General features: G+C 48.2%; 1 protein-coding gene across 1 annotated transcript in view; it reads right to left on the bottom strand.

Moving 5' to 3' along the window:
• LOC148453407 (dynein light chain Tctex-type protein 2B-like) overlaps window positions 1-24,405 on the bottom strand; it is a 48,276-nt gene that overhangs the window by 23,468 nt on the left and 403 nt on the right. Inside the window, exon 2 of the mRNA XM_088462157.1 lies at window positions 5,723-5,830. Within this exon, the coding sequence (XP_088318283.1) occupies window positions 5,723-5,830 (108 nt within the window). The remainder of the gene's footprint in view (window positions 1-5,722; window positions 5,831-24,405) is intronic.

Genomic DNA, 24,405 nt, shown 5'->3' with positions numbered 1-24,405 from the left:
AGATATCTGTGATACTAGTGTATGGGGACAGCGGGCCATTCCGCAAGAGGAAGGTAAGTAGGAGATATCTGTCATACTAGTGTATGGGGACAGCGGGCCATTCCGCCATAGGAAGGTAAGTAGGAGATATCTGTGATACTAGTGTATGGGGACAGCGGGCCATTCCGCCATAGGAAGGTAAGTAGGAGATATCTGTGATACTAGTGTATGGGAACAGCGGGCCATTCCGCCAGAGGACGATAAGGAGGAGATATCTGTGATACTAGTGTATGGGGACAGCGGGCCATTTCGCCAGAGGAAGGTAAGTAGGAGATATCTGTGATACTAGTGTATGGGGACAGCTGGCCATTCCGCAAGAGGAAGGTAAGTAGGAGATATCTGTGATACTAGTGTATGAGGACAGCAGGCCATTCCGCAAGAGGAAGGTAAGTAGGAGATATCTGTGATACTAGTGTATGGGGACAGCGGGCGATTCCGCAAGAGGAAGGTAAGTAGGAGATATCTGTGATACCAGTGTATGGGGACAGCGAGCCATTCCGCCAGAGGAGGGTAAGTAGGAGATATCTGTAATACTAGTGTATGGGGACAGTGGGCCATTCCGCAAGAGGAAGGTAAGTAGGAGATATCTGTGATACTAGTGTATGGTGACAGCGGGCCATTCCGCCAGAGGAAGGTAAGTAGGAGCTATCTGTGATACTAGTGTATGGGGGCAGCGGGCCATTCCGCTGGAGGAAGGAAAGCAGGAGATATCTGTGATACTAGTGTATGGGGACAGCGGGCCATTCTGCCAGAGGAAGGTAAGTAGGAGATATCTGTGATACTAGTGTATGGGGACAGCGGGCCATTCCGCCAGAGGAAGGTAAGTAGGAGCTATCTGTGATACTAGTGTATGGGGGCAGCGGGCCATTCTGCCAGAGCAAAGTAAGTAGGAGCTATCTGTGATACTAGTGTATGGGGGCAGTGGGCAATTCCGCCAGAGGAAGGTAAGTAGGAGCTATCTGTGATACTAGTGTATGGGGACAGCGTGCTATTCCGCCAGAGGAAGGTAAGTAGGAGATATCTGTGATACTTGTGTATGGGGACAGCGGGCCATTCCGCCAGAGGAAGGTAAGTAGGAGCTATCTGTGATACTAGTGTGTGGGGGCAGAGGGCCATTCCGCCAGAGGAAGGTAAGTAGGAGCTATCTGTGATACTAGTGTATGGGGGCAGCGGGCAATTCCGCCAGAGGAAGGTAAGTAGGAGCTATCTGTGATACTAGTGTATGGGGACAGCGTGCCATTCCGCCAGAGGAAGGTAAGTAGGAGATATCTGTGATACTAGTGTATGTGTCAGTGGGCCATTCCGCCAGAGGAAGGTAAGTAGGAGATATCTGTGATACTAGTGTATGGGGACAGCAGGCCATTCCGCCATAGGAAGGTAAGTAGGAGATATCTGTCATACTAGTGTATGGGGACAGCGGGCCATTCCGCCATAGGAAGGTAAGTAGGAGATATCTGTGATACTAGTGTATGGGGACAGCGGGCCATTCTGCCAGAGGAAGGTAAGTAGGAGCTATCTGTGATACTAGTGTATGGGGGCAGCGGGCAATTCCGCCATAGGAAGGTAAGTAGGAGCTATCTGTGATACTAGTGTATGAGGACAGCATGCCATTCCGCCAGAGGAAGGTAAGTAGGAGATATCTGTGATACTAGTGTATGGGGACAGCGGGCCATTCCGCCAGTAGAAGGTACGTAGGAGATATCTGTGATACTAGTGTGATACTAGTGTATGGGGACAGCGGGCCATTCCGCAAGAGGAAGGTAAGTAGGATATATCTGTGATACCAGTGTATGGGGACAGCGGGCCATTCTGCGAGAGGAAGGTAAGTAGGAGATATCTGTGATACCAGTGTATGGGGACAGCGAGCCATTCCGCCAGAGGAAGGTAAGTAGGAGATATCTGTAATACTAGTGTATGGGGAAAGTGGGCCATTCCGCAAGAGGAAGGTAAGTAGGAGATATCTGTGATACTAGTGTATGGGGACAGCGGGCCATTCCGCCAGAGGAAGGTAAGTAGGAGCTATCTGTGATACTAGTGTATGGGGGCAGCGGGCCATTCCGCTGGAGGAAGGTAAGCAGGAGATATCTGTGATACTAGTGTATGGGGACAGCGGGCCATTCTGCCAGAGGAAGGTAAGTAGGAGATATCTGTGATACTAGTGTATGGGGACAGCGGGCCATTCCGCCAGAGGAAGGTAAGTAGGACCTATCTGTGATACTAGTGTATGGGGACAGCGGGCCATTCCGCCAGAGGAAGGTAAGTAGGAGATATCTGTGATACTAGTGTATGGGGACAGCGGGCCATTCCGCAAGAGGAAGGTAAGTAGGAGATATCTGTCATACTAGTGTATGGGGACAGCGGGCCATTCCGCCATAGGAAGGTAAGTAGGAGATATCTGTGATACTAGTGAATGGGGACAGCGGGCCATTCCGCCATAGGAAGGTAAGTAGGAGATATCTGTGATACTAGTGAATGGGGACAGCGGGCCATTCCGCCATAGGAAGGTAAGGAGGAGATATCTGTGATACTAGTGTATGGGGACAGCGGGCCATTTCGCCAGAGGAAGGTAAGTAGGAGATATCTGTGATACTAGTGTATGGGGACAGCTGGCCATTCCGCAAGAGGAAGGTAAGTAGGAGATATCTGTGATACTAGTGTATGAGGACAGCAGGCCATTCCGCAAGAGGAAGGTAAGTAGGAGATATCTGTGATACTAGTGTATGGGGACAGCGAGCGATTTCGCAAGAGGAAGGTAAGTAGGAGATATCTGTGATACCAGTGTATGGGGACAGCGAGCCATTCCGCCAGAGGAAGGTAAGTAGGAGATATCTGTAATACTAGTGTATGGGGACAGTGGGCCATTCCGCAAGAGGAAGGTAAGTAGGAGATATTTGTGATACTAGTGTATGGGGACAGCGGGCCATTCCACCAGAGGAAGGTAAGTAGGAGATATCTGTGATACTAGTGTATGGGGACAGCGGGCCATTCCACCAGAGGAAGGTAAGTAGGAGATATCTGTGATACTAGTGTATGGGGGCAGCGGGCCATTCCGCTGGAGGAAGGAAAGCAGGAGATATCTGTGATACTAGTGTATGGGGACAGCGGGCCATTCTGCCAGAGGAAGGTAAGTAGGAGATATCTGTGATACTAGTGTATGGGGACAGCGGGCCATTCCACCAGAGGAAGGTAAGTAGGAGCTATCTGTGATACTAGTGTATGGGCGCAGTGGGCAATTCCGCCAGAGGAAGGTAAGTAGGAGCTATCTGTGATACTAGTGTATGGGGACAGCGGTCCATTCCGCCATAGGAAGGTAAGTAGGAGCTATCTGTGATACTAGTGTGTGGGGGCAGCGGGCCATTCCGCCAGAGGAAGGTAAGTAGGAGCTATCTGTGATACTAGTGTGTGGGGGCAGCGGGCCATTCCGCCAGAGGAAGGTAAGTAGGAGCTATCTGTGATACTAGTGTATGGGGGCAGCGGGCAATTCCGCCAGAGGAAGGTAAGTAGGAGATATCTGTGATACTAGTGTATGGGGACAGCGGGCCATTCCGCCAGAGGAAGGTAAGTAGGAGATATCTGTGATACTAGTGTATGGGGACAGCAGGCCATTCCGCCATAGGAAGGTAAGTAGGAGATATCTGTCATACTAGTGTATGGGGACAGCGGGCCATTCCGCCATAGGAAGGTAAGTAGGAGATATCTGTCATACTAGTGTATGGGGACAGCGGGCCATTCCGCCATAGGAAGGTAAGTAGGAGCTATCTGTGATACTAGTGTATGGGGGCAGCGGGCAATTCCGCCATAGGAAGGTAAGAAGGAGCTATCTGTGATACTAGTGTATGAGGACAGCATGCCATTCCGCCAGAGGAAGGTAAGTAGGAGATATCTGTAATACTAGTGTATGGGGACAGCGGGCCATTCCGCAAGAGGAAGGTAAGTAGGATATATCTGTGATACCAGTGTATGGGGACAGCGGGCCATTCTGCGAGAGGAAGGTAAGTAGGAGATATCTGTGATACCAGTGTATGGGGACAGCGAGCCATTCCACCAGAGGAAGGTAAGTAGGAGATATCTGTAATTCTAGTGTATGGGGACAGTGGGCCATTCCGCAAGAGGAAGGTAAGTAGGAGATATCTGTGATACTAGTGTATGGGGACAGCGGGCCATTCCGCCAGAGGAAGGTAAGTAGGAGCTATCTGTGATACTAGTGTATGGGGGCAGCGGGCCATTCCGCTGGAGGAAGGTAAGCAGGAGATATCTGTGATACTAGTGTATGGGGACAGCGGGCCATTCTGCCAGAGGAAGGTAAGTAGGAGATATCTGTGATACTAGTGTATGGGGACAGCGGGCCATTCCGCCAGAGGAAGGTAAGTAGGACCTATCTGTGATACTAGTGTATGGGGGCAGCGGGCCATTCTGCCAGAGCAAAGTAAGTAGGAGCTATCTGTGATACTAGTGTATGGGGACAGGGGGCCATTCCGCCAGAGGAAGGTAAGTAGGAGATATCTGTGATACTAGTGTATGGGGACAGCGGGCCATTCCGCAAGAGGAAGGTAAGTAGGTGATATCTGTCTTACTAGTGTATGGGGACAGCGGTCCATTCCGCCATAGGAAGGTAAGTAGGAGATATCTGTGATACTAGTGTATGGGGACAGCGGGCCATTCCGCCAGAGAAAGTAAGTAGGAGCTATCTGTGATACTAGTGTATGGGGGCATCGGGCAATTCCGCCATAGGAAGGTAAGTAGGAGCTATCTGTGATACTAGTGTATGAGGACAGAGTGCCATTCCGCCAGAGGAAGGTAAGTAGGAGATATCTGTGATACTAGTGTATGGGGACAGCGGGCCATTCCGCCAGAGGAAGGTAAGTAGGAGATATCTGTGATACTAGTGTATGGGGACAGCGGGCCATTCCGCAAGAGGAAGGTAAGTAGGAGATATCTGTGATACTAGTGTATGGGGACAGTGGGCCTTTCTGCCAGAGGAAGGTAAGTAGGAGCTATCTGTGATACTAGTGTATGGGGGCAGCGGGCCATTCCGCCAGAGGAAGGTAAGTAGGAGCTATCTGTGATACTAGTGTATGGGGGCAGCGTGCAATTCCGCCAGAGGAAGGTAAGTAGGAGCTATCAGTGATACTAGTGTATGGTGACAGTGGGCCATTCCGCCAGGGGAAGGTAAGTAGGAGATATCTGTGATACTAGTGTATGGGGACAGCGGGCCATTCCGCCAGAGGAAGGTAAGTAGGAGATATCTGTGATACTAGTGTATGGGGACACCGGGCCATTCCGCCAGAGGAAGGTAAGTAGGAGATATCTGTGATATCTCCTGCTTTGCATTCTTGATGAATGGCCCGATAACTTAATTTTCACAATTGTAGGTGAAAATGTGCATTTTCATCTGCTTTTGTGAAAATGAAGTGATGATGAATAGGCCCCTATACTTGCTAATGGTATTGTGCGCATATGGAAAGCTTCAGCAGCATCAGCACTTTCATGCAGGGAGTAAAATGCCTTCTGCTTACTGTGTATTCCTCCCATTCACTATTTATATAATCTTCTCATTTATTTGTGTGCACAAATTTGTCTGCAGTTTGCTGTACCCTCCTGTTTTTGTACACTGTAAAAGAAAGCATTCCTTTTGTAATACTAATATATATAAATGTAATATACATATGTATTAAGGGCGTACCTTCAGGTTCTTTGTCATCCTCTGGGCAGCGAGCAGACCTGATATACTCCATGACGCCTGGTTAGTGATTGATACATTACCCAAGGGGGGTTTACTCCTTACTGGAAGCTAGATATGACAAAGGATAAAGAGGGGGGAAAATGTATCAATATATAAATACATCACATGCTATCTGATAGATGCCATGATAATTTTTATCTTAAAGAACTAACACAGATATCATGTTAGTTAACAAGTAATCAGTATTATTATGCAGTGTAAGAATTATTAGGGGTATATTTACTAAAGTGAAAGTTTTTAGAAGTGGAGATGTTGCCCATAGCAACCAATCAAATTCTAGCTATTATCTTCTATAAGGTGCTAGATAAATGTTAAGTAGAATTTGATTGGTTGATATGGGCAACATCTCCACTTCTAAAAACTCTCACTTTAGTATATATACCCCTTAGGGCAAAATTTACCAAGCGGCGGTTTGACAGTGGTTTCTTTTCTATTCTAAACCCCGGCGGTTTGGTGGCGGTTTTTATTCTATTCTAAACCCTGGAGGTTTGGTGGTGGTTTTGCAGCGGTTTCTAAATGAAATCCCTGTTCTATTCTATTCTAAAATGTGTTTTGATGGTAGTTTTGTAGCGGTTTTGGCCTTAGTAAATCTGCAGATAGCTCTGAATCAGGGCGGGCACTGGTTTTTTTAGGAGCGGCCTCCTGGCCGCTCACATAGCTGTGGGTCACCGCCCACAGCTATAGCGAGCGGCCATGATGATGGTCGCGATGGTCAAGACCATCGCGACCATTGGGCTTGCGACAAGACTCTTGTGGTAGGGTCTCATGGCCGCAAGCCCCAGAGAGCTTCTGGCTCAAATACAGCCGGAAGCTCTCCCACTGACATCACTGGTGATGTCAGTGGGGGCGCCCACAAATGGCAGGCGTTCGCATGGGAACGCCTCCGTTTGTGAAGCCACCCCCCGGCCACGCCTACAAAATGGGGCGAGCTGTCGATCAACATCGACAGCCGCCCCTTTTGTAGTGAGTCCCGAAGCGAGTGCTTTTTGCGCTCGCTCCAGGGCTCGCACGTGCGCACTGGGCCACCATCGACCCGCTTGCGAGTGCAATGCGCTTGCGAGCGGGTCTGAATCAGGCCCTCAGTGTATAGATAGTCAGTGATCACACTGCACTGTATAATGATATTGAGTATCTATACACTGATAGTGATCACACTGCACTGTATAATGATACTGAGTACCTATACACTGATAATGATCACACTGCACTGTATAATGATACTGAGTATCTATACACTGATAGTGATCACACTGCACAGTATAATGATACTGAGTATCTATAAACTGATAGTGATCACACTGCACTGTATAATGATACTGAGTATCTATACACTGATAATGATCACACTGCACAGTATAATGATACTGAGGGCCTGATTCAGACCCGCTCGTGAGCGCTGAGCGCTCGCAAGCGGGTCGATGGTGCCCTCGACTCGCTCGTCATCGGAGAAACTTTTTAGTCGATTCCAGCTTTTCGCTCCAAATACGGGCATTAGTATCTATACACTGATAGTGATCACACTGCACTATATAATGATACTATCAGTGTATAGATACTCAGGCCTTCATTCAGAGGCAGCTGTACGGTCTACGACCGCACGGCCGCCTCGATGTTTGTCAAGTGCGCATGCGCACGAGGGAGCCGGCTCCTTCATGCGCATGCGTGAGACCGACAGCGCCGGTCGTAGTGGGTCTCTTTCCAAAGGGGGCGAGCTGTCGATGTTGATTGACAGCTCGCCCCGTTTGGAAGTGGGGCCAGGGGGGTGGCAGCCCAAACGGAGGCGTTCCCATGGGAACGCCTACCATTTGGGGGAAGCCCCACTGATGTCAGTGGAGAGCTTCCGGCTCTGACAGAGCCAGAAGCTCTCCGGGGCTTACGACAAGTGAGACCCTACCCTAGGGTCTCGTCGTAAGCACCGATGGTCGCGATGGTCTCTGGCCATCGCGACCATCACCCTAGCGGTCGTTAGAGCTGTGGGTATAAACCCACAGCCTAATGACCGAAACAGAGGCGGCCGGTCAGGATGCAAGCTGCCGCCCAGTTTCTGAGCGACCGCTTGCATCCTCCAACCGCCTCTGAATGAGGCCCTCAGTATCATTATACAGCGCAGTGTGATCACTATTAGTGTATAGATACTCAGTATCATTATACAGCGCAGTGTGATCACTATCAGTGTATAGATACTCAGTATCATTATACAGTGCAGTGTGATCACTATCAGTGTATACTCAGTATAATTATACGGTGCAGTGTGATCACTATCAGTGTATAGATACTCAGTATCATTATACAGTGCAGTGTGATCACTATCAGTGTATAGATACTCAGTATCATTGTACAGCGCAGTGTGATCACTATCAGTGTATACTCAGTATCATTATAAAGTGCAGTGTGATCACTATCAGTGCATAGATTCTCAGTATCATTATACAGTGCAGTGTGATCACTATCAGTGTATAGATAATCAGTATCATTATACAGCGCAGTGTGATCACTATCAGTGTGTAGATACTCAGGGGGTAATTCAGACCCGGTCGTTAGCGGCGATGCGCTCGGACCGGGTCGATGGCCCTCCACAGAGCATGCGCACGACGGCGCCGGCGCCGTCGTGTGCATGCATGAGACCCACTACGACCGACAGCGCCAGTTGTAGCAGGTCTCGATCCAAAGGGGGTGAGCTGTCGATGTTGATTGACAGCTCGCCCCGTTTGGAAGGCGGGCCAGGGGGGTGTCAGCCCAAATGGAGGCGTTCCCATGGGAACGCCTACCGTTTGGGGGAGGCCCCACTGACATCACTAGTGATGTCAGTGGAGAGCTTCTGGCTCAGACAGAGCCAGAAGCTCTCCGGGGCTTACGACAAGGGAGACCCTACCCTAGGGTCTCGTCGTAAGCCCCGATGGTCGTGATGGTCTCTGACCATCGCGACCATCACCGGAGCGGTCGTTAGAGCTGTGCGTGTTAACCCACAGCCTAACGACCGCAACAGAGGCGGGCGGTCAGGATGCAAGCGGCCGCCCAGTTTCTGAGCGACCGCTTGCATCCTCCGACTGCCTCTGAATGAGGCCCTCAATATCATTATACAGAGCAGTGTGATCACTATCAGTGTATACTCAGTATCATTTTACGGTGCAGTGTGATCACTATCAGTGTATACTCAGTATCATTGTACAGCGTAGTGTGATCACTATCAGTGTACACTCAGTATCATTAAGTGGGCAGCACAGACGGTGTAATGGTTAGCGTTACTGCCTCACAGCACTGAGGTCATGGGTTCGATTCCCACCATGGCCCTACCTGTGTGGAGTTTGTATATTCTCACTGTGCTTGCGTGGGTTTCCTCCGGGTACTCCGGTTTCCTCCCACACTCCAAAAATATACTGGTAGGTTAATTGGTTCCCAACACAAAAATTACCCCTAGTGTGTATGTGTGTGTAGGGAATATAGATTGTAAGCTCCACTGGGGCAGGGACTAACGTGAATGTCCAGATCTTCTCTGTAAAGCGCTGCAGAATATGTGTGTGCTATATAAATAACTGGTAATAATAATAATAATAATTATAGAGTGCAGTGTGATCACTATCAGTGTATAGATATTCAGTATCATTATACAGTGCAGTGTGATCTCTATTAGGTAACAGATACTCAGTTTCATTATAAAGTGCAATGTGATCACTATTAGTGTATAGATACTCAGTATAATTATATGCTCAGTATCATTATACAGTGCAGTGTGATCACTATCAGTTTATAGATACTCAGTATCATTATAGAGTGCAGTGCATACATGCCTACCCTCCTGGTTTTCACAGGAGGCTCTCGATTTTTTGGGTAGCCCCCCGCACCTCCAGAAAGGTAGGCATTTCTCTCGCATTCTGCCCACTTCCTAGTGAAGTTGGTAGAATGGGGAGTATTTCCGCGGCGATTACAGGTCCCCGAGTAGGGGGCGGGGCCCTAATGCTGCATTTTTCCATGAATCACATCATTTAGCCCCACCCCTATTTAAATTTAGGCCAATCACAGCAATTTGCAGTGAAGGGGCGGGGCCTAATGACGTTATCCGACAGGCCTCACCCCCGTCACAGCCCATCTGCTTGTCCTCCCCAGGCTTCTACTGGGGAGGACAATGAAAAGGTGGGCAACTATGGTGCAGTGTAATCACTATTAGTGTATAGATACTCAGTATCATTATACAGTGCAGTGTGATCACTGCACTGTATAATGATACTGGGTATAGATAGTATCATTATACAGTGCAGTGTGATAACTGAGTATCTATACACTGAGGGTCTGATTCAGACCCGCGCTCAAGCGCATTGCTCTCGCATTGTATACATACTCAGTATCATTGTACAGCGCCGTGTGATCACTATCAGGGTATAGATACTCAGCATCATTATACAGTACAGTGCAGTGTGATCACTATTAGTGTATAGATACTCAGTATCATTATACAGTGCAGTGTGATCACTATCAGTGTATAGATACTCAGTATCATTATTCAGTGCAGTGTGATCACTATCAGTGTATAGATACTCAGTATCATTATACAGTGCAGCGTGATCACTATCAGTGTATAGATACTCAGTATCATTATACAGTGCAGCGTGATCACTATTAGTGTATAGATACTCAGTATCATTATACAGTGCAGTGTGATCACTATTAGTGTATAGATACTCAGTATCATTATACAGTGCAGTGTGATCACTATCAGTGTATACATACTCAGTATCATTGTACAGCACAGTGTGATCACTATCAGTGTATACATACTCAGTATCATTGTACAGCGCAGTGTGATCACTATCAGTGTATACTCAGTATCATTTTACGGTGCAGTGTGATCACTATCAGTGTATACTCAGTATCATTGTACAGCGTAGTGTGATCACTATCAGTGTACACTCAGTATCATTAAGTGGGCAGCACAGACGGTGTAATGGTTAGCGTTACTGCCTCACAGCACTGAGGTCATGGGTTCGATTCCCACCATGGCCCTACCTGTGTGGAGTTTGTATATTCTCACTGTGCTTGCGTGGGTTTCCTCCGGGTACTCCGGTTTCCTCCCACACTCCAAAAATATACTGGTAGGTTAATTGGTTCCCAACACAAAAATTACCCCTAGTGTGTATGTGTGTGTAGGGAATATAGATTGTAAGCTCCACTGGGGCAGGGACTAACGTGAATGTCCAGATCTTCTCTGTAAAGCGCTGCGGAATATGTGTGCGCTATATAAATAACTGGTAATAATAATAATAATAATAATAATAATAATAATAATTATAGAGTGCAGTGTGATCACTATCAGTGTATAGATATTCAGTATCATTATACAGTGCAGTGTGATCTCTATTAGGTAACAGATACTCAGTTTCATTATAAAGTGCAATGTGATCACTATTAGTGTATAGATACTCAGTATAATTATATGCTCAGTATCATTATACAGTGCAGTGTGATCACTATCAGTTTATAGATACTCAGTATCATTATAGAGTGCAGTGCATACATGCCTACCCTCCTGGTTTTCACAGGAGGCTCTCGATTTTTTGGGTAGCCCCCCGCACCTCCAGAAAGGTAGGCATTTCTCTCGCATTCTGCCCACTTCCTAGTGAAGTTGGTAGAATGGGGAGTATTTCCGCGGCGATTACAGGTCCCCGAGTAGGGGGCGGGGCCCTAATGCTGCATTTTTCCATGAATCACATCATTTAGCCCCACCCCTATTTAAATTTAGGCCAATCACAGCAATTTGCAGTGAAGGGGCGGGGCCTAATGACGTTATCCGACAGGCCTCACCCCCGTCACAGCCCATCTGCTTGTCCTCCCCAGGCTTCTACTGGGGAGGACAATGAAAAGGTGGGCAACTATGGTGCAGTGTAATCACTATTAGTGTATAGATACTCAGTATCATTATACAGTGCAGTGTGATCACTGCACTGTATAATGATACTGGGTATAGATAGTATCATTATACAGTGCAGTGTGATAACTGAGTATCTATACACTGAGGGTCTGATTCAGACCCGCGCTCAAGTGCATTGCTCTCGCATTGTATACATACTCAGTATCATTGTACAGCGCCGTGTGATCACTATCAGGGTATAGATACTCAGCATCATTATACAGTACAGTGCAGTGTGATCACTATTAGTGTATAGATACTCAGTATCATTATACAGTGCAGTGTGATCACTATCAGTGTATAGATACTCAGTATCATTATTCAGTGCAGTGTGATCACTATCAGTGTATAGATACTCAGTATCATTATACAGTGCAGCGTGATCACTATCAGTGTATAGATACTCAGTATCATTATACAGTGCAGCGTGATCACTATTAGTGTATAGATACTCAGTATCATTATACAGTGCAGTGTGATCACTATTAGTGTATAGATACTCAGTATCATTATACAGTGCAGTGTGATCACTATCAGTGTATACATACTCAGTATCATTGTACAGCACAGTGTGATCACTATCAGTGTATACATACTCAGTATCATTGTACAGCGCAGTGTGATCACTATCAGTGTATAGATACTCAGGACCTCATTCAGAGTCGGTCGTTGCGGCCACACGGTCGTATGCCACCGATGTTCGCTATACTGTGCATGCGTAAAGTTCGCAATGCGCGTGCGCAAACTAGCCGCTACGATCAGAAATTTCTCTCTCCTTGAACATAGCCAGGTCGGTAGTTTGAGTGACAGAATGAGGCGTTTGTGGGTGGTAACAGGGGAAGGTGCTTGAAAACGGGTGAGTGGAGATCCGAACGCAGGCTTGCCTAATTATGCGAACAGCGGTTTATGGGAGTGCATACGGTTTATGGGAGTGCATAATTAACAAAGTAGCATCATGGCACATGTGACATGGGAGGTTTTTACACTGACATGATCGTAGAGCTTAAGAGAGGGTATGGTCAACCTTAAGCTCTACGACCAGTTCCGATGGTTCCCGATGGTCTCGATTAATCCTTATAGGCCTGGAGATGACGTGCAATGCGTACGAGAAGGGGGCATATTTTTTTTTATTCCGACCGCTTCCTCCCCTTGGTCGGCCAGCTACCGATCCGAACTTAGGGACGCAACTTCCGAGGGAATCATTTGAATATCCGGCCCCTTTTCCCGTACGACCGTGCGGCCGCTTCGACCGACTCTGAATGAGGTCCTCAGTATCATTATACAGTGCAGTGTGATCACTATCAGTGTATAGATACTCAGGACCTCATTCAGAGTCGGTCGTTGCGGCCGCTTGGTCGTACGCCACCGTCGTATGCTTAACTGCGCATGCGTAAAATTCGCAATGCACGTGCGCAAACTAGCTATTACGATCAGAAATTGCTCTCTCCTTGAACACAGCCAGGTCGTTAGTTTAAGTGACAGAATGAGCCATTTGTGGGTGGTGACAGGGGAAGGTGCTTGTGAATGGGGGAGTGGAGATCTGAATTCAGGCGTGCCTGACTATGCAAACGGCGTTTTATGGGAGTGCATAATTAACTAAGTAGTGTCATGGCACATGTGACATGGGAGGTTTTTACACTGACTAGATCGTAGTGCTTAAGAGAGGGTATGGTCAACCTTAAGCTCTACGAGCAGCTCCAATGGTTCCCGATGGTCTTGATTAATCCTTATATGCCCGAAGATGATGTGTAATGCGAACGAGAAGGGGGCGTATTTTTAGTTTTACGGCCGCATCCTCCCCTCGCTCGTCCAGCTAACGATCCCATCTTAAGGACGCAACTTCCAAGCGCTTCATTTGCATATCCGGCCCCTTTTACCTTACGACCATGCAGCCGCAATGACCGACTCTGAATGAGTATCATTATACAGCGCAGTGTGATCACTACCAGTGTATACTCAGTATCAGTGTACAGTGCAGTGTGATCACTACCAGTGTATGCTCAGTATCATTGTACACCGCAGTGTGATCACTATCAGTGTATACTCAGTATCATTGTACAGCGCAGTGTGATCACTATCAGTGTATACTCAGTATCATTATACGGTGCAGTGTGATCACTATTAGTGTATACTAGGGGTGTGCACCGGCCACTTTTCGTGTTTTGTGTTTTGGTTTTGGATCTGGATCTTTCTTCGTGTTTTGGATCTGGATTGGTTTTGCCAAAACCACCCTTCCGTGTTTTGGGTTCTGGGTTTTGTGTTTTGGATCTGTATTTTTTTTAAAAAAAGCATAAAAACAGCTAAAATCACAGAATTTGTAGGTTTTTCTGCTCCTATGCTATTATTAACCTCAATAACCTTAATTTCCACTCATTTCCAGTCTATTCTGAACACCTCACACCTCACAATAGTGTTTTTATGTCCAAAACGTTGCACCGAGGTAGCTGGATGACTATGCTAAGCGACACGAGTGGGCGGCACAAACACGTGACCCATCTAGGCGTGAAACTGCAGTGGCAGACAGGATGGCAGTTTGAAAAACTAGGCCCCAAACTGTACATAATGCAAAGAAAAAAAAGAGGTGCAAGATGGAATTGTCCTTGGGCCCTCCCACCCACCCTTATGTTGTATAAACAGGACATGCACACTTTAACAAACCAATCATTTCAGCGCCAGGGTCTGCCACACAACTGTGGCTGAAATGATTGGTTCGTTTGGGCCCCCACAAAACAAGCTGGCAATTAATGTGTCCCTGCACAAACTGGCTCTATGGAGGCAAGATGTCATCCTCATCCTCCTCATCCACCGATTCCTCACCCTCTTCAGTGTGTACATCCTCATCCTCACAAAGTATTAACTCGTCCCCACTTGAATCCACCACCACAGGTCCCTCTGTACCTTCTGGAGGCTGGTCTCCCTGGAAGAGCTGATAATTCATTTTGATGAACATCATCTTCTCCACATTCTGTGGAAGCAACCTCCTACGCCTTTCGCTGACAAGGTTCCCGGCTGCACTAAACACTCTTTCGGAGTACACACTGGAGGGGGGGCAACTCAGGTAAAATAGAGCCAGTTTGTACAGGGGCCTCCAAATTGCCTCTTTTTCCTGCCAGTACAGGTATGGACTGTCTGCCATGCCTACTTGGATGCTGTCACCGATGTAATCCTCCACCATTCTGTCAATGGTGACAGTATCATATGCAGTGACAGTAGACATGTCAGAAATTGTTGCCAGGTCCTTCAGTCCGGACCAGATGTCCAAACTTGGTCCTGCCTGCCCTGCATCACTGCCAGCGGGTTGCTTAGGATACCTAAGTTTTTTCCTGGCAGCCCCAGTTGCAGGAGAAAATGAAGAAGGAGCCGTTGACGTGTCACGTTCCGCTTCAGCTGACAGTGTGTTCACCAGCAGGTCTTTGCACCTCTGCAGGCTTGTGTCGGCCGGAAAGAGAGACACCACATAGGCTTTAAACCTAGGATCGAGCACGGTGGCCAAAACGTAGTGGTCTGATTTCAACAGATTGACCACCCTGGAATCCTGGCAAAGCGAATGAAGGGCTTCATCCACAAGTCCCACATGCCGAGCGGAATCGCTCCGTCTTAGCTCCTCCTTCACTTTCTCCAGCTGCTTCTGCAAAAGCCTGATGAGGGGAATGACCTGACTCAAGCTGGCAGTGTCTGAACTGACTTCACGTGTGGCAAGTTCGAAGGGCTGGAGAACCTTGCACAACACGGAAATCATTCTCCACTGCGCTTGAGTCAGGTGCATACCCCCTCCTTTGCCTATGTCATAGGTGGATGTATAGGCTTGTATGGCCTTTTGCTGCTCCTCCATCCTCTGAAGCATATAGAGGGTTGAGTTCCACCGCGTCACAACCTCTTGCTTCAGGTGATGGCGGGGCAGGTTCAAGAGTGTTTGCTGGCGCTCCAGTCTTCGGCACGCAGTCGCTGAATGGCGAAAGTGGCCAGAAATTTTTCGGGCTACCCAAAGCGTCTCCTGCACGCCCCTGTCGCTTTTCAGAAAATTCTGCACCACCAAGTTTATTGTGTGAGCAAAACATGGGACGTGCTGGAATTTGCCCAGATGTAATGCCCGCACAATATTGGTGGCGTTGTCAGATATCACAAATCCCCAGGAGAGTCTAAGTGGGGTAAGCCACTGGGCGATGATTTCCCTCAGTTTCTCTAAGAGGTTGTTGGCGGTGTGCCTCTTACTGAAACCGGTGATACACAGCGTAGCCTGCCTTGTAACGAGCTGGCATTTCTGAGATGCTGCTACTGGTGACGCTGCTGCTGTTGCTGCGTAAGGTGATACATCTACCCAGTGGGCTGTCACAGTCATATAGTCCTTAGTCTGTCCTGTTCCACTTGTCCACATGTCCGTGGTTAAGTGGACATTGTGTACAACGGCATTTTTCAGGACACTGAGGACACTTTTTCTGACGTTTCTGTACAGTCTCGGTATCGCCTGCCTAGTGAAGTGGAATCTAGACGGGATTTGGAACCGGGGACACACTACCTCCATCAATTGTCTAAATCCCACTGCACTAATGGCGGATACCGGACGCACGTCTAACACCAACATAGCAGTCAAGGCCTCAGTTATACGTTTTGCTTCAGGATGACTGCTGTCGTACTTCATCCTCCTCGCTAAGGACTGTTGGAGGGTCAATTGTTTAGTAAAAGTAGTGGTGTTCCTACTTCCTCTCTGGGATGATGAACGACTCCCAGCAGCAGCAACAGCAGCAGCGGCAGCAGTAGGTGTAGCAATGCAGGATCCTCCAGAGGAATCCCGGATAGGAGAGTCAGTCATGCCAGTGACATGGCCTGCAGGACTACTTCCGATCCTGACTAAGGAGGAAATTGACGAGGAGGGAGTTGACGGTGTGGTTTGCAGGCGCTTGGATACAACAGGACAACGGGATTTAGGTGTCCCTGGACTGCTTACGGTCTTAGCCAAAGTTTCTGAACTTGACAGTAACTTTTTATGAACGCGCTGCAGGTGCCGTATAAGGGAGGATGTTCCTAGGTGGTTGACGTCCCTACCCCTACTTATTTCACCTTTACATATGGTACATATGGCAAGACAGTTGTTGTCCGGATTTGGATAGAAATATTGCCAGACCAAAGAGGTGGAATGTTTGGTCTTCTGCCCAGGCATGACCGTGATGGGCTTTTTCATCCCACGGACAACAACTGTCTCCCCCGGAGCCTGATTTAAACAAACCACATCACCATCAGAATCCTCCTCGCCAACTTCCTCCTCAGCGCCAGCTACACCAGTATCCTCATCCTGTTGTACTTCAACAGTGACATCTTCAATTTGCATATCAGCAAGTGGACTGTGGGTGCTCCTTTCAGCACTTGCAGGGGGCGTGCAAATGGTGGAAAGAGCCACCTCTTCCCGTCCAGTGCTGGGAAGGTCAGGCATCGCAACCACCACCACACTTGGACTCTCCTTGGGGATTTGTGATATCTTCTTAGAAAGCACAGTTCTTCGCTGTGCTTTTGCCAGCTTAACTCTTTTGATTTTTTTAGTGGGAGGAGGGCTTCCATCGTCATGTGAAGCTGAACCACTAGTCATGAACATACTAGGGATCGACCTTAGCCGTTCCTTGCCACTCCGTGTCGTAAATGGCATATTGGCAAGTTTACGTTTCTCTTCAGCTGATTTAAATGTCTTTTTCAAGGTCATTTTCCTGAACTTTGCCATTTGGGATTGTATGTGCCCTCTACTATGACATTGGGCATCGGCCTTGGCAGACGACGTTGATGGCATGTTATCGTCTATGTCATGACTAGTGGCAGCAGCTTCAGCACTAGGAGGAAGTGGTTCTTGATCTTTCTCTATTTTATTTTTATCGGAGAAAGTTTGGTCCTCCATTTATGTTATATCGATTTGATATATACGTGCGGCTAAACACAGAAAATAATTTTTTTTTTGGTTTGGACTGGAGTGTACTTTGTGGGTTACAGCACCCTTTAACGGTCAAGCCAGCCGGCCCTTTACTTATGACACAGGCGCACGCTTGGCACTACTTTGTTGATGCACGTGCGGCTACTGCGCACACAATTCACAAACACAGAAAATAATTTTTTTTTGGTTTGGACTGGAGTGTACTTTCGGGGGTTACAGCACCCTTAGCGGTCAAGCCAGCCGGCCCTTTACTTATGACACAGGCGCACGCTTGGCACTACTTTGTTGATGCACGTGCGGCTACTGCGCACACAATTCACAAACACAGAAAATAATTTTTTTTTTGGTTTGGACTGGAGTGTACTTTGGGGGTTACAGCACCCTTTAACGGTCAAGCCAGCCGGCCCTTTACTTATGACACAGGCGCACGCTTGGCACTACTTTGTTGATGCACGTGCGGCTACTGCGCACACAATTCACAAACACAGAAAATAATTTTTTTTTTGGTTTGGACTGGAGTGTACTTTCGGGGGTTACAGCACCCTTAACGGTCAAGCCAGCCGGCCCTTTACTTATGACACAGGTGCACGCTTGGCACTACTTTGTTGATGCACGTGCGGCTACTGCGCACACAATTCACAAACACAGAAAATAATTTTTTTTTGGTTTGGACTGGAGTGTACTTTCGGGGGTTACAGCACCCTTTAACGGTCAAGCCAGCCGGCCCTTTACTTATGACACAGGCGCACGCTTGGCACTACTTTGTTGATGCACGTGCGGCTACTGCGCACACAATTCACAAACACAGAAAATAATTTTTTTTTGGTTTGGACTGGAGTGTACTTTCGGGGGTTACAGCACCCTTTAACGGTCAAGCCAGCCGGCCCTTTACTTATGACACAGGCGCACGCTTGGCACTACTTTGTTGATGCACGTGCGGCTACTGCGCACACAATTCACAAACACAGAAAATATATTTTTTTTTGGTTTGGACTGGAGTGTACTTTGGGGGTTACAGCACCCTTTAACGGTCAAGCCAGCCGGCCCTTTACTTATGACACAGGCGCACGCTTGGCACTACTTTGTTGATGCACGTGCGGCTACTGCGCACACAATTCACAAACACAGAAAATAATTTTTTTTTTGGTTTGGACTGGAGTGTACTTTCGGGGGTTACAGCACCCTTAACGGTCAAGCCAGCCGGCCCTTTACTTATGACACAGGTGCACGCTTGGCACTACTTTGTTGATGCACGTGCGGCTACTGCGCACACAATTCACAAACACAGAAAATAATTTTTTTTTGGTTTGGACTGGAGTGTACTTTCGGGGGTTACAGCACCCTTTAACGGTCAAGCCAGCCGGCCCTTTACTTATGACACAGGCGCACGCTTGGCACTACTTTGTTGATGCACGTACGGCTACTGCGCACACAATTGACAAACACAGAAAATAATTTTTTTTTTGGTTTGGACTGGAGTGTACTTTGGGGGTTACAGCACCCTTTAACGGTCAAGCCAGCCGGCCCTTTACTTATGACACAGGCGCACGCTTGGCACTACTTTGTTGATGCACGTGCGGCTACTGCGCACACAATTCACAAACACAGAAAATAATTTTTTTTTTGGTTTGGACTGGAGTGTACTTTCGGGGGTTACAGCACCCTTAACGGTCAAGCCAGCCGGCCCTTTACTTATGACACAGGTGCACGCTTGGCACTACTTTGTTGATGCACGTGCGGCTACTGCGCACACAATTCACAAACACAGAAAATAATTTTTTTTTGGTTTGGACTGGAGTGTACTTTCGGGGGTTACAGCACCCTTTAATGGTCAAGCCAGCCGGCCCTTTACTTATGACACAGGCGCACGCTTGGCACTACTTTGTTGATGCACGTGCGGCTACTGCGCACACAATTCACAAACACAGAAAATAATTTTTTTTTTGGTTTGGACTGGAGTGTACTTTGGGGGTTACAGCACCCTTTAACGGTCAAGCCAGCCGGCCCTTTACTTATGACACAGGCGCACGCTTGGCACTACTTTGTTGATGCACGTGCGGCTACTGCGCACACAATTCACAAACACAGAAAATAATTTTTTTTTTGGTTTGGACTGGAGTGTACTTTCGGGGGTTACAGCACCCTTAACGGTCAAGCCAGCCGGCCCTTTACTTATGACACAGGCGCACGCTTGGCACTACTTTGTTGATGCACGTGCGGCTACTGCGCACACAATTGACAAACACAGAAAATAATTTTTTTTTTGGTTTGGACTGGAGTGTACTTTGGGGGTTACAGCACCCTTTAACGGTCAAGCCAGCCGGCCCTTTACTTATGACACAGGCGCACGCTTGGCACTACTTTGTTGATGCACGTGCGGCTACTGCGCACACAATTCACAAACACAGAAAATAATTTTTTTTTTGGTTTGGACTGGAGTGTACTTTCGGGGGTTACAGCACCCTTAACGGTCAAGCCAGCCGGCCCTTTACTTATGACACAGGTGCACGCTTGGCACTACTTTGTTGATGCACGTGCGGCTACTGCGCACACAATTCACAAACACAGAAAATAATTTTTTTTTGGTTTGGACTGGAGTGTACTTTCGGGGGTTACAGCACCCTTTAACGGTCAAGCCAGCCGGCCCTTTACTTATGACACAGGCGCACGCTTGGCACTACTTTGTTGATGCACGTGCGGCTACTGCGCACACAATTCACAAACACAGAAAATTATTTTTTTTTGGTTTGGACTGGAGTGTACTTTCGGGGGTTACAGCACCCTTTAACGGTCAAGCCAGCCGGCCCTTTACTTATGACACAGGCGCACGCTTGGCACTACTTTGTTGATGCACGTGCGGCTACTGCGCACACAATTCACAAACACAGAAAATAATTTTTTTTTGGTTTGGACTGGAGTGTACTTTCGGGGGTTACAGCACCCTTTAACGGTCAAGCCAGCCGGCCCTTTACTTATGACACAGGCGCACGCTTGGCACTACTTTGTTGATGCACGTGCGGCTACTGCGCACACAATTCACAAACACAGAAAATAATTTTTTTTTTGGTTTGGACTGGAGTGTACTTTGGGGGTTACAGCACCCTTTAACGGTCAAGCCAGCCGGCCCTTTACTTATGACACAGGCGCACGCTTGGCACTACTTTGTTGATGCACGTGCGGCTACTGCGCACACAATTCACAAACACAGAAAATAATTTTTTTTTTGGTTTGGACTGGAGTGTACTTTCGGGGGTTACAGCACCCTTAACGGTCAAGCCAGCCGGCCCTTTACTTATGACACAGGTGCACGCTTGGCACTACTTTGTTGATGCACGTGCGGCTACTGCGCACACAATTCACAAACACAGAAAATAATTTTTTTTTGGTTTGGACTGGAGTGTACTTTCGGGGGTTACAGCACCCTTTAACGGTCAAGCCAGCCGGCCCTTTACTTATGACACAGGCGCACGCTTGGCACTACTTTGTTGATGCACGTGCGGCTACTGCGCACACAATTCACAAACACAGAAAATAATTTTTTTTTTGGTTTGGACTGGAGTGTACTTTGGGGGTTACAGCACCCTTTAACGGTCAAGCCAGCCGGCCCTTTACTTATGACACAGGCGCACGCTTGGCACTACTTTGTTGATGCACGTGCGGCTACTGCGCACACAATTCACAAACACAGAAAATAATTTTTTTTTTGGTTTGGACTGGAGTGTACTTTCGGGGGTTACAGCACCCTTAACGGTCAAGCCAGCCGGCCCTTTACTTATGACACAGGTGCACGCTTGGCACTACTTTGTTGATGCACGTGCGGCTACTGCGCACACAATTCACAAACACAGAAAATAATTTTTTATTTGGTTTGGACTGGAGTGTACTTTCGGGGGTTACAGCACCCTTAACGGTCAAGCCAGCCGGCCCTTTACTTATGACACAGGCGCACGCTTGGCACTACTTTGTTGATGCACGTGCGGCTACTGCGCACACAATTCACAAACACAGAAAATAATTTTTTTTTTGGTTTGGACTGGAGTGTACTTTCGGGGGTTACAGCACCCTTAACGGTCAAGCCAGCCGGCCCTTTACTTATGACACAGGCGCACGCTTGGCACTACTTTGTTGATGCACGTGCGGCTACTGCGCACACAATTCACAAACACAGAAAATAATTTTTTTTTTGTTTGGACTGGAGTGTACTTTCGGGGGTTACAGCACCCTTTAACGGTCAAGCCAGCCGGCCCTTTACTTATGACACAGGCGCACGCTTGGCACTACTTTGTTGATGCACGTGCGGCTACTGCGCACACAATTCACAAACACAGAAAATATATTATTTTTTTAGCACTTGGGGGGAGCACCCCTGATGGACAGAGCACCCCCTGGACAACACTACAGCACTCCTTTAGGACTGGGACACTGCACAGGACTTTGGAGTGGACACAGCCCCTATGGAGAACTGACTGCACAACACAGTCCAGCCAGCCCCTATGGACTTTGAAGTAGTGGACACAGCCCCTATTAACAACAGCAGCACAGCACAACACAGCCAGCCCCTATGGACTTTGAAGTAGTGGACAACAGCAGCACTACACTACACTACACTACACTACACAGCCCTAACTCCCACCCTCCCTCTTCACTGTCCACAGCCGAGTGAGAAAATGGCGCCGACGCGGGTACCTTATATAGGATCCAAAACCCGCGAGACTCGGAAGGCGGGATGATGACGTTTTGCCTCGATTTCAGATCCGAGTCAGGCGGGAAAAGTCGAGCCTGACTCGGATCGGACTCGGATCTGGGGGGCTCGGGGGGGTTCGGATTTCAGAAATCCGAACCCGCTCACCCCTAGTGTATACTCAGTATCATTGTACTGCGCAGTGTGATCACTATCAGTGTATAGATTCTCAGTATCATTATACAGTGCAGTGTGATCACTATCAGTGTATACTCAGTATCATTATACAGTGCAGTGTGATCACTATCAGTGTATACTCAGTATCATTATACAGTGCAGTGTGATCACTATCAGTGTAAAGATACTCAGTAACATTATACAGTGCAGTGTGATTACTATCAGTGCATATAAGATGACTTTCTGGCTGCCCCCTCTGGGAAGGGGCAGCAAGGTTGGCGCTGCAGGGGGCATGAAGGCAGCAATTGTGGGCAGTGTGTGGGGTGCGGTGGAGCGATTGCATCATTATGGTACCGCCCCCAGCTATACAATGCTGATATTTCCGGCAGTGTAAAGCAGGGGGCAGGGCAAAGATAAACCGATTCAGCACAAGTAGGGAGGGATTTTTCTACTTTGGCGGCCGGAACTGGAGGCTTGCCCTCTCTTGCTGGGGGCCATTGCAGGAGAGTCAGCAGTATATACCAGTGTATAGATACCCAGTACAATTATACAGTGCAGTGTATAGATACTCAGGGGCAGATGTACTAAGCTCTGGAAAGTGATAAATTGGAGAGTTATAAACTGCCAACCACTCAGCTCCTAACTCATGCTTGCCGACATTCTGGCACCCCCCTCCAGTAGGGGGCAGTCAGGTCGGCCAAGCAGGGGGGCGTGGCTCTGCAAGGGGCTGTAGCCGGGCATATTACCCGGTAATGGGGGTGGTGCCGGGGTGTGGCCACTGAATCACGCCATTGAGATTATCGACATTGTGAAGCAGGGGACGGGGTCATGATGTCACAATTCAGAGCGAATCATCTCATCGCCCCTTGCTGCTGGGGTTTGTCTAGAAGTCACGGGGGGGAGGGGCGACCTGTCGGGAGGCTTGCCTAATTTTCCCGGGGGCCGGGAGCGGCACCTGATTTTCGTGAGGCTCCCGGCTGATTCGGGAGAGTAGGTAAGTATGTCCTAACTGTCATTTTTAAACACAGCCTGTAACATGATATCTCCCCCAAAGTATCATTATACAGCGCAGTGTGATCACTAAGTTTAGCCGGGATGAGTTGAGGATGTGTAGATGGAACTGCGGACTATGTTAAGTTGTGCGTACACACAGATCTGTCTGATCTCAGATTAATCTCCTGCGCCTAGGGTAGGGCTTGTACAAGGGCCAGGATCATACTTGCCGACATTCAGCTTCCTCCTTCCAGGAGGGAGCTGAATGCCTGTATGCAGCGGGGGGCGTGGCCGGACAATGACACTGCATTGGGGACGGGGGGCGCGATTGCGTCATGGTGGCCCCGCCCCCTCTCCACAATGCTGAAATGAAAGTCATTGTGAAGCAGGGGGCGGGGACACAATGACGCAATTCTATAATTAGTGCGGGGGGGGGGGGCAGACGGGTCGGTGCCCATCGGGAGGCTTGCCTGCCTTTATGGGGGGCCGGGAGCAGCACATGATATTCGGGAGGCTCCCGGCCAAATCGGGAGGGTAGGCAAGCCTGGCCAGGAGTGGGTACTGATTGTTGGAGGGGCCTGGTGGGGTCCTGGGTCAGCTACCAAGAGGTACATTGTCCCCTTTGCAGTGCTGCTGAGGAAAACACATTTCCTCCTTGGTAGCGCACAGTACATTGTATTTTTTTTTTGGAGGGGGCATAACCACGCCTCCCAGATCTGGCTACACCCTTTAGTACCCAGGCCCTATTCCGCTCTTGACGGCCCTGCCCTGACAAAGACACTCTGATGATGGCTATGAAACCAGCCTATACATGGTGCAAGAGATCTAAAAACAGACAGATTTCCGTTTACCTCCAACACTGCAAATCCTGCAATTCTGTATACACCCCCTCACTGCTCACATTACAGCCCAATGACGCAGTTTAAGTTGCAAGCAGAAATGCAATCAAAATGAGT

This window comes from Taudactylus pleione, unplaced genomic scaffold (assembly GCF_031769625.1).
Source record: "Taudactylus pleione unplaced genomic scaffold, aTauple2 ptg001161l, whole genome shotgun sequence".
Lineage (NCBI taxonomy): Eukaryota > Metazoa > Chordata > Amphibia > Anura > Myobatrachidae > Taudactylus > Taudactylus pleione.
This window is presented reverse-complemented; position numbering and strand designations above follow the sequence as displayed.